The sequence below is a fragment of the Arachis hypogaea genome, chromosome 8, assembly GCF_003086295.3.
Source record: "Arachis hypogaea cultivar Tifrunner chromosome 8, arahy.Tifrunner.gnm2.J5K5, whole genome shotgun sequence".
Classification (NCBI taxonomy): Eukaryota; Viridiplantae; Streptophyta; class Magnoliopsida; order Fabales; family Fabaceae; genus Arachis; species Arachis hypogaea.
The window spans coordinates 13,973,132-13,987,847 of NC_092043.1; the positions used below are offsets into that span (position 1 = coordinate 13,973,132).

The 14,716-nt window shown below is 32.1% G+C and overlaps 1 protein-coding gene and 1 long non-coding RNA gene across 5 annotated transcripts; both read right to left on the minus strand.

Moving 5' to 3' along the window:
- Nucleotides 1-1,767: 1,767 nt before the first annotated feature.
- On the minus strand, nucleotides 1,768-7,730 carry LOC112706223 (uncharacterized). 4 transcript variants are annotated; one of them, XR_011864547.1, is made up of 6 exons: nucleotides 7,585-7,730; nucleotides 5,119-5,208; nucleotides 4,967-5,007; nucleotides 2,920-3,071; nucleotides 2,306-2,842; nucleotides 1,768-2,207 (listed from the first exon to the last, which is right to left on the minus strand). It is a non-coding gene; the product is annotated as an uncharacterized lncRNA (long non-coding RNA). The 4 variants fall into 4 exon arrangements; XR_011864548.1 differs by lacking the exon at nucleotides 4,967-5,007; XR_003811358.2 differs by lacking the exons at nucleotides 4,967-5,007; nucleotides 5,119-5,208.
- Nucleotides 7,731-10,864: 3,134 nt separating this feature from the next.
- On the minus strand, nucleotides 10,865-14,166 carry LOC112706224 (transcription factor bHLH145). The gene is made up of 4 exons (XM_025757407.3): nucleotides 14,033-14,166; nucleotides 12,982-13,664; nucleotides 12,692-12,858; nucleotides 10,865-12,597 (listed from the first exon to the last, which is right to left on the minus strand). Exon 4 carries the CDS (start codon nucleotides 12,577-12,579, stop codon nucleotides 11,479-11,481), a length of 1,101 nt encoding a protein of 366 aa, XP_025613192.1. The 5' UTR covers nucleotides 12,580-12,597; nucleotides 12,692-12,858; nucleotides 12,982-13,664; nucleotides 14,033-14,166; the 3' UTR covers nucleotides 10,865-11,478.
- Between the last annotated feature and the right edge of the window lie 550 nt (nucleotides 14,167-14,716).

Below are 14,716 nucleotides of genomic sequence, written 5' to 3' on the forward strand. Positions count from 1 at the left end.
TAGATTTTTTTTATCAATAATAAGCTTACCATTGTAATTATTTTTTAGTGAGAATACATAAAGAGTACATAGTATATAAGGTGTAATAACTCAACAAATATTTTCTAAGGGAATTTTTCATTCTCTTCAACAATGAGAAGAACTTATTTTTCTCCCTCTCTTAATCCCTTCTAGTTCGTCAAACCATCAACATCACAGCTTGAACAGCTTAGAGCATAAGATTTTCTTCATGGTGCGGTGAACGTGGACAGCAACCAAGCTGTGAATCCAATTTTAAAAAAAAAAAGTTGTGAATTAAGATCCAATCCAATTTCGCCATTTTCTTCCTATCCCTAATTTTTCTTTCGACATTTTCTTTCCCCCATTCTTACCTCTTCATTCAAACTCATCCAATAGAGCTTGATGAGAGGCTATTTCGCAAGATTCTTTCTTGGTGAACATAGTTGTTCTGATCAACAAGTTGGAAGGAAGAATATCTAAATCCTTATTACTCTGTGATTCATTGATTTCTCAAAATGGCGAACATGGTAAACATATCCTCCCATTGTAGAGGTCGTGGAGTTACATTGGCTTGCTCTCATTGTAACAAGCAATGCCACACAAAAGATGTATGCTATAAGAAGCATGGATACTCCTCTCATCTTTATCAACGGCAGCAACATAACACCACCATCAATCACGTGATCACTGAGGGGCATGGTGATATACTCAGTGACAAACAATTCCAGCTCAATTGTCTCCAAGAAAACACTGGAATATCAAGATCTGAGTTCACTCCAGAGCAAAGATTTGCCTTGTTAGAGTTGATCAAAGACAAAAAAAAGTGTGCAACAACAACCTCATAATGCAAATCAAATTTTGACTAGTTCCATTCAGACTTCCACTCCAAGTAAAACCATTGCATTACATTTTAATGCTAGAATTGTGAGTACTATCACTCCAAAATCTGTACTATGGGTCATTGATTCTGGTGCAACAGATCATGTGACTTTTGACTTAAAAGATTTTGTAAGTTTTCAAAATATTGCTCCAATCAATATGATATTGCCAAATGGGACCAAAATTGTTAGCACCATTATTGGCACAATCACATTCTCTAAAAAATTTTGCTCAAAAATATTTTATACATTCCTTCTTTTGATTTTAAATTGATCTCTGTGTTAAATTTAACCTCAAACTTACATTGTCAACTGTTAATCAATTATAAGTGTTGTGAGATACAATATCGATCCACATCAAAGATGATTGGCATTGCTGAGTGTATAGAAGGGTTATATACAATGAGTTATATACAATGAATAGAGAACCATAACTATATATGATGGAGAAAATGGAGATGCAGAAATCAATGCGGAAGTAGACAGCAATCATGATGAGTGAAAAGTAAACATTGCATGGAGAATCGGAAATTTGGAAGCAGAAGTGAGATTTGCAAGAATGCTAATGACCTTTATGTTCATTGGATTGATAATTGTGATTTTAGTTGTGGGTTTAATTTGCACATTTTGTATTTTCAAGTGATAGTGCAGTTAATTTGTATTTAGGCATGTAATTTGGTATGAACAAAAACTAGAAGATATGTCCTATTGTATTCAATTCAGCCTTTAATTGAGCAACTTGTTTTTTTAATTTTTATTCTAGCAAGATTATCCTTTAAATTATAACCTGATTAATTGAACTTAAAAGTAGTGGTTGAAGTTAACACTTTATAAAATCAGTAAACACATTACACAACTATACCCAATTACACAAGATTACAATGATATGTAGATAAATAAAATATTTTCATATATTGAAACTAAAACAGCAACATTGTTTGATCATAATTGTCTGATCGATATCCAAAAAACTAACCATATTAACTTAATCAAAGGGCTAAACCAAAAAAAGGGACTTCACATTGAAACCAACCACAATGTTTTTAATGGCAATAAGAGAGCCCTATACAAAAAATATATCACTAGCTTTAATTACATAATGTCCAGATATCAGCATCAAGTAGGTTTATCCTTCTTCCTAGGAGGTTTGAATCCTGGAATAGAAACAAATGTCATAAAGTCTGCAAGTCTCTTGGCAGTGGCAGAGCTAGTTCCCCTCATGGTTTCAACAGAAAGAGAAGCTATTGATGTTGCTACAGCTTGGGGGGAGGATTTTTCTCTGGCTCTTCCCTTAACAACTTTCAGTTTTGATGGCCTTGGAGTAGTTTCCTGCATAATTTTAGCAAGAATTTCATCCAACATTCAAAAACAATTTCAATTACAAATAGAAATAACAACATATAACTTTTCCAAGTTACAAATGCAACCTTTTGAGTTTTGCGTGTGTTGTGTTGATGGGTAGGGTTATGTCTGGCTACGCACAAGCTCAGATGGAGCGTTCTGCTTGGCTGCGAGTGATTAAGTAATTGGGACAGCAGGGTCAGCATCAGATGGAGGGGCAGCAGTAGTTAAAACTGCAAGTTGCAGCTGCATTTGCCTTGCTTGTTCCTCAATGTCTATCTATTTCTTCTTTGGACAAGTTCTCTTGTTATGACCACCTTCATCGCAGAACATGCACTTTATGGGATTGTATTTTTGCTTCATCTTTGACCTTGTGCCGGAAGGGCCCTCATTCTTGTCTTTTCTCCTCTTTGTTGTTGGCCTTCCTGATTTAAGCTTAATTGGGGGCGAAATGGGGGCTGGGGATGGTGTTTTCTCCCAAAGATCTTGTCCCTTGACCGGGTTGACATTGAAAGCATAGGTTCTTTTGTATGATTCCATCCTTAGCCATTTATGACAATACTCCTCTAGCCTCTTATCATGCTTATCTTATATGGCTGCAATCGCATGCATGCATAGCATTCCTGCATGACAAAAATAATTCCTTAATTGATATTGTTGACATTGTATGAGTATAACAAAATTGGGTTGGAGTATATACTGTGAGTTGCCAGAAGCCCAGAACCTACAGGTGCATGTGTAGTTACCCATTAACACTTCCGTGTGATATGGTTCATGAATCATTCTTCCCCTTATATCGGTTTTAAACTTGCTACCATGATGAAACACAAATGTCATTGGAGGTCCTTCCATCTACAGATGAATAAAAATAAAACTCAGCCTAATCCCAAAATGACAAACAACTATATAATGTACATTATCTGATTACAAGAGTTTTGACAAAAAAAAAAAAAGTTTAACTCATTAGTATTAGCATACAAGGAAAATTAGAATTTATATTCTCTAAGAGTATTACCTAAGTAATATCAAATAAATAATATCATACAAGTAAACTTATTAGCCAATGATTGTTTTTCATGTTACTTAGAACGTGAAACAATATCTTATCTCGATTTTTTTATCTCATGACAATGCTTGATCTTATTCTGTATTTGGAGTACGTATTTGGAAATTGGAAACAATTCATTATGTTTATTCTGTTTTCAAAAACGTAATCTAATGCATGTTTACCTTCATCTATCAAAGTTTGCAAACTCTAAGGAAATTCCAAAAATAACAATGCTAAACTATAACCACCTATAAATTCGAGCCTAAACAAATTAAAAATGAGTTTATTAACCACAACAAACCCATCGCCCATTAACATGAAAAAAAACAGACACCTGCTCCATTGCAAACCAAATCACTAAGGCACAAATAACACCTGGGCACAATTGAACAACATTTCATTCAGGTAAAAAACAACAAAGAATCTCATCCTCCCTTTTACCATCAAAGATAGCATATAAGTGACAAAGAAAAAATTTTTTCACACCTTGCAGTAGTATCGAAAATGCTGTTACTGAACAATATCTTATTTTCATTTTTTTATCTCATGACAATGCTTGATCTTATTCTGGAAGCAGACTAATACAGTTAATTGGAGAAAAATTGCATAATTTTTTATAAACATAATTTCAAAATAAAAAAATTAACATTCATAATTCAGAGTATGTATGTGGAGTACGTATTTGGAATACGTATTTGAAAATTGAAAACAATTCATTCTGTTTATTCTATTTTCAAGAACGTAATCTAATGCATGTTTACCTTCATAATTCAGAGTATGTATGTGGAGTACGTATTTGGAGTACGTATTTGGAAATTGGAAACAATTCATTCTGTTTATTCTGTTTTAAAAAACGTAATCTAATGTATGTTTACCTTCATCGATCACAGTTTGCAAACTCTAAGGAAATTCCAAAAATAACAACGCTAAACAATAAACCACATGTAAATTCGAGCCTAAACAAATTCAAAATGAGTTTATTAACCACAACAAACCCATCGCCATTAACATGAAAAAAAACAGACACCTACTCCATTGCAAACCAAATCACTAAGGCACAAATAACACCTGGGCACAATTGAACAACATTTCATTAAGGTAAAAAACAACAGCAGAATCTCATCCTCCCTTTTGCAATCAAAGATAGCATATAAGTGACAAAGAAAAATTTTTTGCAGTAGTGTCGAAAATGCTGTTACTTATAACGTGAACAATATCTTATCTCCAATTTTTTTATCTTATGACAATGCTTGATCTTATTCTGGGAAGCAGACTAATACAGTTAATTGGAGAAAAATTGCATGATTTTTTATAAACATAATTTCAAAATCAGAAAAATTAACATTCATAATTCAGAGTATGCATGTGGAGTACATATTTGAAAATTGGAAACAATTCATTCTATTTATTTTGTTTTCAAAACCGTAATTTAATGCATGTTTACCTTCATAATTCAGAGTATGTATGTGGAGTACGTATTTGGAAATTGGAAACAATTCATTCTGTTTATTCTGTTTTCAAAAATGTAATCTAATGCATGTTTACCTTCATCGATCACAGTTTGAAAACTCTAAGGAAATTCCAAAAATAACAACGCTAAACTATAAACCACCTATAAATTCGATCCTAAACAAATTCAAAATGAGTTTATTAACCACAAAAAACCCATCGCCATTAACATGAAAAAAAAAATAGACACCTGCTCCATTGCAAACCAAATCACTAAGGCACAAATAACACCTGCATACAATTGAACAACATTTCATTCAGGTAAAAAACAACAGCAGAATCTCATCCTCCCTTTTGCAATAAAAGATAGCGTATAAGTGACAAAGAAAAAATTTTTCATACCTTGCAGTAGTGTCGAAAATGCTGTTACTTAGAACGTGAACAATATCTTATCTCCAATTTTTTTATCTCATGACAATGCTTGATCTTATTCTGGGAAGCAGACTAATACAGTTAATTGGAGAAAAATTGCATGATTTTTTATAAACATAATTTCAAAATCAGAAAAATTAACATTCATAATTCAGAGTATGTATGTGGAGTACGTATATGGAAATTGGAAATAATTCATTCTGTTTATTCTGTTTTCAAAAACATAATCTAATGCATGTTTACCTTCATCGATCATGGTTTGCAAACTCTAAGGAAATTCCAAAAATAACGACGCTAAACTATAAACCACCTATAAATTCGAACCTAAACAAATTCAAAATGAGTTATTAACCACAACAAACTCATCGCCATTAACATGAAAAAAACAGACACATGCTCCATTGCAAACCAAATCACTAAGGCACAAATAACACCTGGCACAATTGAACAGCATTTCATTCAGGTAAAAAACAACAAAATCTCATCCTCCCTTTTGCAATCAAAGATAGCATATAAGTGACAAAGAAAAAAAATTTTCATACCTTTCAATAGTGTCGAAAATGCTGTTACTTAGAACGTTAACAATGTCTTATCTCCATTTTTTTATCTCATGACAATGCTTGATCTTATTCTGGGAAGTAGACTAATACAGTTAATTGGAGAAAAATTACATGATTTTTTATAAACATAATTTAAAAATCCGAAAAATTAACATTCATAATTCAGAGTATGTATGTGGAGTACGTATTTGGAAATTGGAAACAATTCATTCTATTTATTTTGTTTTCAAAAACGTAATCTAATACATGTTTACCTTCATAATTCAGAGTATGTATGTGGAGTACGTATTTGGAAATTGGAAACAAATCATTCTGTTTATTCTTTTTTCAAAAACGTAATCTAATGCATATTTACCTTCATCGATCACAGTTTGTAAACTCTAAGGAAATTCCAAAAATAACAACACTAAACTATAAACCACCTATAAATTTGAACCTAAATAAACAAATTCAAAATAGTTTATTAACCACAACAAACCCATCGCCATTAACATGAAAAAAAAACAGACATCTGCTCCATTGCAAACCAAATCACTAAGGCACAAATAACACCTGGACACAATTGAACAACATTTCATTCAGAATCTCATCCTCCCTTTTGCAATCAAAGATAGTATATAAGTGACAAAGAAAAAATTTTTCATACCTTGCAGTAGTGTCGAAAATGCTGTTATCTCATGACAATATCTTATCTCCATTTTTTTATCTTATGACAATGCTTGATCTTATTTTGGGAAGCAGACTAATACAGTTAATTGGAGAAAAATTGCATGATTTTTTATAAACATAATTTTAAAATCAGAAAAATTAACATTCATAATTCAGAGTATGTATGTGGAGTACGTATTTGGAGTACGTATTTGAAAATTAGAAACAATTCATTCTGTTTATTCTATTTTCAAAAACGTAATCTAATGCATGTTTACCTTCATAATTCAGAGTATGTATGTGGAGTACGTATTTGAAAATTGGAAATAATTCATTCTGTTTATTCTATTTTAAAAAACGTAATCTAATGCATGTTTACCTTCATCAATCACAGTTTGCAAACTCTAAGAAAATTCAAAAAATAACAACACTAAACTATAAACCACCTATGAATTCGAGCCCAAACAAATTTAAGATGAATTTATTAACCATAACAAACCCATCGCCATTAACATGAAAAAAACAGACATATGCTCCATTGCAAATCAAATCACTAAGGCACAAATAACACCTAAGCACAATTGAACAACATTTCATTCAGGTAAAAAACAACAACAGAATCTCATCCTCCCTTTTGCAATCAATGATAGCATATAAGTGACAAAGAAAAAAAATTTTCATACCTTACAGTAGTGTCGAAAATGCTGTTACTTAAAACGTGAACAATATCTTATCTCCATTTTTTTTTATCTCATGACAATGCTTTATCTTATTTTGGGAAGCAGCAGACCAATATAGTTAATTAGAGAAAAATTGCGTGATTTTTTATAAACATAATTTCAAATTCAGAAAAATTAATATTCATAATTTGGAGTATGGATTTGGAAACAATTCATTCTGTTTATTCTGTTTTCAAAAACGTAGTCTAATACATGTTCAGTTTGCAAACCTTAAGGAAATTCTAAAAATAACAACCTAAACTGTAAACCACCTACAAATTCGAGCCTAAACACATTTAAAATGAGTTTATTAACCACAACAAACCCATCGCCATCAACATTAAAAAAACAAAGATTCCTGCTCTATTGCAAACCAAATCACTAGGGCACAAATAACATTTGGGCACAATTGAACAACATTTCATTCATGTAAAAAACAACCGGCAGAATCTCATTCTCCCTTTTGTAATTAAAGATAGCATATAAGTAATAAAGAAAAAAGAACCTACACTCTGACGAAAAAGACACAACACCCGCCGTTTAATCGTGCATCAGAATTCAGCTTGGATCTTCTTCCACGGAGTTTTGTCGATGGGTTCAGAGAGGAACAAAGAACAGGGGGTTTCTTTGACTACGAGTGTGTTTGAAGTACGACGAGGGATTAGCATTTTGTCTTCCTTTCTATTCTATACGGTACCGTTTCGATGTCAGCCTCTCAAACAATCTAAACGGCGTCGGTTAAGTTGGTTACGTGTATTGTATCCTTAACGTGCCATGTTAGCCTCCATTGATGACGAGAAAGTTGATGAATGGACTAACGTGACATACTAAAAATCTTTTGGGATTGATTTTGATTAAAAAAATCTTTCAATAATTAAATTGGAGATATCTTTCAAAACTATTTTGACTATTTACTCATAATTAAATTGAAAATCAATTGATTTTCTTGCATATTAGTCCGATAATATGTAATTCTCAAAATGGTCCAGCACATTTCTATTTTTTTTGGTATACTTATCAAGAACATTTCAATTGACTCAATACTCTCAAATTTTATTAATTAGTTTCGGGTTAATCTATGTGGGTTAATCTATATTAACACCGTTGAAATTTTAAGAGTCGTTTTTATGTTATTTGGGCATTTATTCTACAATGTGGTTATATGTAACAATAAAATTTTGCATCTAAGTTTATGTTAGTAACTAAGTCTAATCAAATAACAATTTTGTTATGTTACTGATAGTATTTCTGCCAATTTTTACTAACTCTTGTTTATGATTGTGTTTAATAAAAGTGTCTTTATAGACGTGTCTAACAAAAATATATTTTTTATGGCGGTATCTAATAAGTATCTTTATATCTATATTTTCTGAATGTGTCTCTTTATATATTTATTTAAAATATAATAATTAATTATTGTTAGCAATAAATTGACAGATAGTATATTGGTACCCTATACTTTTCCATCAAATAATTTAGAATCATGCATATTCATGCACGCGTGTTTATACGCTCCTAACAAACATTTAGCGTAAACGTTTTTTTGCTACGTAAACGCTTTTCTCTTCGGCGTTTTTTTTGTGTGGATTCTCTCATTTTTCTCAAATTTCTCTAATTTCTCTGCGAATTTTTTTCCTTTTTTTCTACAGATTTTGATCTGCATTGTTTTTCAATCAAAATTTGCATTTCTTTTGAAATCTAACACTGCAATCAAATTCTTATAGATTTTGCGTATTCGAAAATAATGAATGATTCAAGTTCAGATAAGTTGAATCAGAGCGAATTGAATTATTCTTCTAAATCGAATCAAGTGGATGCAATTTGGTTCGTTTCTAATTTATGTAATTTCATTCTTCAACAATTTGAATTGAATGTAATTGAATCAAATGATAATAAATAATTCCATTTTTCTTTGTAAAAATCAGTGTTGTTTCTGAATTTGAATTTGGATAGAATGCTGTAGTTTTGAAATTTTTAGATGAATCTATTTGATGGTATATGAGACATTTTTCGGTTCATTTTTGTTTGTGTTTGATATTGTTAGTTCTTATGCTATACATTTTGTCTTAAATGGAATTAATTATTTGATTTCAACCAACAATGAGCTGATGAAATCTTTTTATTACAAATATGATATTCTCTACTATACATTCGGTTCATTTGTTTTTATATAATGCTATCGTGCTTATAACATTCTATATCGTAAGTACAGCAAATCCTAAGTTATAATGTGTGTTAAATGATAACAAAAGCACCACAATTACATTCCATATCCTATGTACAGCAAATCCAAGCGAATGAAAGCAAATTAACCTCAATTAAATTAAGAAATGAATGGAAATTATTTAAAGAATAAAAAATTTAGTAATATTTAATAGCAGTATCAACTGAATCTCAGTTAATTCATAAATGAATCGAAATTAGTTCACGATTTGAACAAGCAAACAAAAGACTCAATCATCAACAAAAATATTTCATGTCCTAAGTACAAAAAATCCAAATGAATGAGACCAAATAAACCTCAATTAAACTATGTAATAAACCAAAATTACTTAATGATCGCACCACAAAAAATCATTTCAAAAGCAAATGAAAAGACTCAATAATCAACAAACATACATCCAAATCATTTTTTGATAAAAAAAAGTAATATAAATGACACCAAAAGTAGTACGAGTATATTTTATGACCTAATTGTACGAAATTCAGACAAAGGAGACTCAATCATTAACCAAAACATATGCAAATCTATTTTATATCTAGAAAGGTTATTAATGTGAATTAGATAACACCGAATGAGTATAGTTATCACAAAATATATATTATAAAGAGAACTACTATTTCTATTTTCTTTTTTTAACTATATCTACTATTTCGCAAGAGAGAGAAGACGAAAGAAAAAACTGTGTACCTCCAATTATCTTTCTTCCTTTCTTTCCTTGAGTTTTAGCTGGGATTTTGATGGTTTGTTGCGAGATTTTAACAGAGGTTTTAAATTTGAGAGAAAGATGGTATTTATTCATGTTGCAGAGCGTGAACGCCAAACGTCTTTGTATAAATTTTTTTGGAGACGTATATAAACGTTCTCTGAAATGAAAGTGGTTGTTTTGGGCTTGTGTCAATTTAGTTGGATTTGGATGGCAAAAATACTTAAATGTATAGATAAATAAATAAATGTAAGAAATTTACTTTCTTTTGTTGTTTTTGGGCTGGACCCTTTTTCTCATTTGGGCTACCTTATTTTTCGTTACGGATTTCAGCATTGGTGCAAGATAAATAAATGTAAAGAATTATCATGGCCCATTAACCACCACAAAACAAACACCACCTTCATTTTTCTTCTTCCAATGTGAAGTTAATTATTTAATTTAAATTTGAAAAAACACCCTAAAAAATTTTCAATTTGAAAAAAAAAAAGTCTAATTTTGATATACTGATATTTTACACAATCTTGCAATTTAGATACTTTATATTGTTTATCAAAATTAAATTCTTGAAGAAAATAAAGTAAAATTCAATTACTTAGGTCACAATCCTTTGTCATCGGCCCAAAATAGAGAAAATAAGGACATGCTTTCAATGCAGCGGAAGATCAATTGATTCAATTCATCTCAATAGAAACACTTTACAAGATTGCTTCTTTTGTTGGGACCCTAGTCCCTACCATTCACCACTCCTCAAAGTTCAAACACACATTGCATGTTAATTCAACGCTGTGGTCCCATATAAAGCTTTTCATCAATATACAGTGGTGTGTGATATGAATCATCCAAATTTCAAGAAAACCGAAACACAAAACAAATTACTTTATTATTATTATTCTCATATCATATCAATTTGACATAAATGTGTGCATGCTACGTAAATACACTGGCAAAGAGACAACACTAACACTAACACTAATTACCAAAACAAAACACATCCAAAAAACAAAACACACAACACAAGCTCAAAGATATTAAAAAAAAAAAAAAAAAAAACAATGCAACACACATATACATCCCTTAGAAGTGGCTGATGTTGCTGGATCAAGAAGTGGAATAAAAATAGTTTGTGACAATAAGTGCAAGGGGCCCCTCCTTAAAGCTCTGATGAAAGTTTCTTCCATCTGAGAAAAGGCAATAGTAACCCCCAAAGGAATAGCCATGAAAAGGATGCAAAGAAAAGAGGGTTTAAGACTGGCCCCCATCACTCTATCCTCTTTAGTACTACTTTCTCTGAGTGGAGTTCAGGCCAATCACATTCCAAGTTTCGTACTTCAGAGCTGTACTTTGCTGAGTAAACCTTACCACGGAAATTCCCTAACATGAACTCTTTGTTTTATTCAGCAGATTCTACCAACAATCAGCAATAGACAAATTCTACATAGGGCTTAAAATAAGGACATGTTCGGTTAACTGGAATCACTTGAGTCCAAGCTCTTTAGCCTTGACTTTCATGGCTTTCAAGCAGCGTATGGCATCATCCAAGAGCATAGCTGGGTCCCTGTCCTTGTCCATCCCACCAGGAATCATGCTCTGAAGAACATTCAAAAGTTCTCGTAATTTCTCCTTTCTCATCTTCTTGTTAACTGACAGGGAATCCGTTTCTTCAGATCTCCCATTGTAGCAGTTAGAACATCTCGATTCGGCATCATCTTCCATTGCAAAGGATTTGTTCTTCGACTTCAAAGAATCGGTAGTACCAATAAATTGTAAGCCATCATGATAACCATCTAATAGCTTCCTCTTCTTTGTTCTCCCAGTGGAGCTTGCAACTTCTTCAATTCCTCCAAATTTTTCGTGGTTATAAAGATTGGTCATTATACTTGGAGAATGCCCTGTACTGGTAACTTCATCGTCGTCGTCGTCATTCCCCGTAGAATAACCATCGCTGTCAGAGGAAAGCAATGCATTAATTTCTTCCGTGTCTTCATGCATCTCGCTTTCAACACCAGTTCCCAGATTCTCATCCCCTTTATCATCCACAAGTGGCCCATTCGGATGGCTCAATTCTTTTCCCAAAAGGTATTCCCCATTCAAATAGTTTGTGCCGTGCAATTTTGAATGCCAAGAAGCAAGGCACTCATTGGGACTCCCAAACTTAGAACTATAAACAACAGTTGTTTGACCACCCGTCTGATCAATAACAAGGAATTGCTTCTGAGGGGAGCCTGATTCACCATAAGGAGCAAATTTGCCCCTCAAACCTTTTACATGATCGGCGAGGAATTTTTCCTCAGCAGCAAAGTTTGGAGCAGGAGTAAACTCCTGTCGAGAGCGAGGCAAACAATAAAACCAACGATGGGGTTCATTAGAACATCCTAATGGCAAATTGGGCATTGAAGGTGACTCATAAGCTGGCATTGTTTCATTCCTTGCTATGAAATTGATGCCAGAGTTCACGGCAGTGGCAGAAATACCATTTTGCTTCCACGCATTAGTGGGAACGCTAAAGGAACCCAAATTGGGTGACTGCCAACCAAATTGCATATGCGGTAACCAGGTTCCACAATCTTCTCCCATTAAATCAATAACAATCACCTAAATATTATAGAAACATATGCTATGACATCAGTAACAATTCATTGATTCAAGAAAACAGCCAGTGCTAAATGAATGATGTTGCAGAATATACCTGAAGAAAAATGACTTTGACGCAAGACCTATTGCTTATCAAAGACTTCTTTCGCGAACAAAGCAAATAACTAAAAATACTGGCTTAACCAATAACCAACCCACCAAAACGGAATAACATGAAATACTCTACGTGATTGGCTTGAGCAAATGACGGAAATATTCAGCCTGGCCAACATACAAACACAAGTTTTGATATATTTACTAACAAATCATAACAACTTAACAAGTGCACAATTGAAAACAATGAATATAGCGAAACTGTTGGTCAACGACTGTTGATTCACATACCTGGCATTCTCTGAGAGGTTGAAAGCATGCTATAACTCTAACTATAATGGTGGAGCAACCGGCGATTCCATTCTCATGTTTCAATGCCCGAAATTTCGTATGACTTGCTGCTTGGCACACCATAATAACTAATTCCCCCTCCCCTCCCAACCCTCCTCAATTCAAAATAGAACAACCAAACAATCTTGCTTAAGACAACTAATCTGAACACCACCACTCCAGAACAAAAGGTTTATATGAACTAAACTAAATGAACACCACCAATGCAGTTACTAGTAAACAAGGTACAACTAGAACCACCTAAAGAAGAAAAACCCTAACTCTAACTAATGACACCTAAAATATATTTGCTTTAGAGAAGAAAATAAGATTTTTCTATTCCTTCTGTTCTCTGTCCCTTCAGCTAATCTGACGGACATAGCAAGGAACAACAACAAAGAAATTGGACCCCATGGAAAATGATGCAGGGGAAAATTGGTTGAGAGAAAAAAGATAGTAAGGATTTTATAGAACACAAAAATTACAGGATCACTTTGCAATAGAGATTTAAAGAAATGCCTTTTCGGAATACATCAACAGAAAGACTAAGCCACCACCGCATGCTGTTTTCTGCTTAACCAATTTTATAGAAAAGCCACCGCTACTCCTTCACCAACCCAAAAACCTAATTTGTATTTAGCAACCTGCAACGAAATCTCAACATCAGAAATATCGTAATTTACACGAATTCGTAACTCCTGCTTCTGAAAACAGCAGAATCAAAGCATAAAAGCAATAAAGATTAAAACTTTTCCCTGAACTTGAACCTTCCCGATAAGATTGTTCTTGGGGTTCAACTCAATTCAAGCTATAATGCTTCGAAAACGAAATAAGATTAAATAAAATAAAATTATGCAATTTGACTTGAAATCACACCACACACAAAATCATAAAAATCCAAGGCCACGAAGCTCCAAGCCGGTAATTGTTCCCAAAATTTGAGTGTAAAAATGAGTCAACGAAATGAATAAATTCCCTTATGAAGAGTTAAACAAAGAAATGAAGAACTTACAAAGAGAAAAGAGATAGATCCAAGTTGGAACTCAATCCCAATAGACAAAAATGATGGAGGAAGAATGAGGAGACGAAGAAGCAAGCGTTAATGGGTACCGTCAAAGTAGAAACTCCAACCCACAACGATTGCTCGGGAGTTCAATTATATACACCATGCATTCAAATTTGACATTTATGCCCCTCCGTTTTTTATCCAAATCAATTCCATCAAATTTTTTAAATAGAATATTTTAATTTTTTAAATTTTAAAATACATCGAATAATCTCTTTATTTATATTTTTTTTAAGTTACGACTTACCAATAAAATTTAAACCGATGACATCTAAGTGAATATAAAAATATTATATTATTTAAATTATAATTATTTATTTTTATTAAATAATATAATTTTTTAATATAATTCGAAAAAATAAAATATAAAAAAATTAATAATTTAAAAATATAAAAAACAATCCCTAAAAAAAATTAAAAATAATTATTTTGTCTAAACTAATCAAATTAAAAAAAACTGTATTATTTAATAAAAAAATGTTTTATATATTTTAAAACCTAAAAAATTAAAATATCTTATATTATAAATAGACTAATTTGATGATTACTCTTTTTACTCTTTTAAAAATATTATTTGATAGCTAATAATCCATATTATTAATTAAGAAAACAATTAACGTTTTTGGATGA

Bases quoted from the DNA above. Each gene is read 5' to 3' on its own strand.
- LOC112706224 (XM_025757407.3), bottom strand. From the start codon at position 12,579: ATGGGAGAAGATTGTGGAACCTGGTTACCGCATATGCAATTTGGTTGG.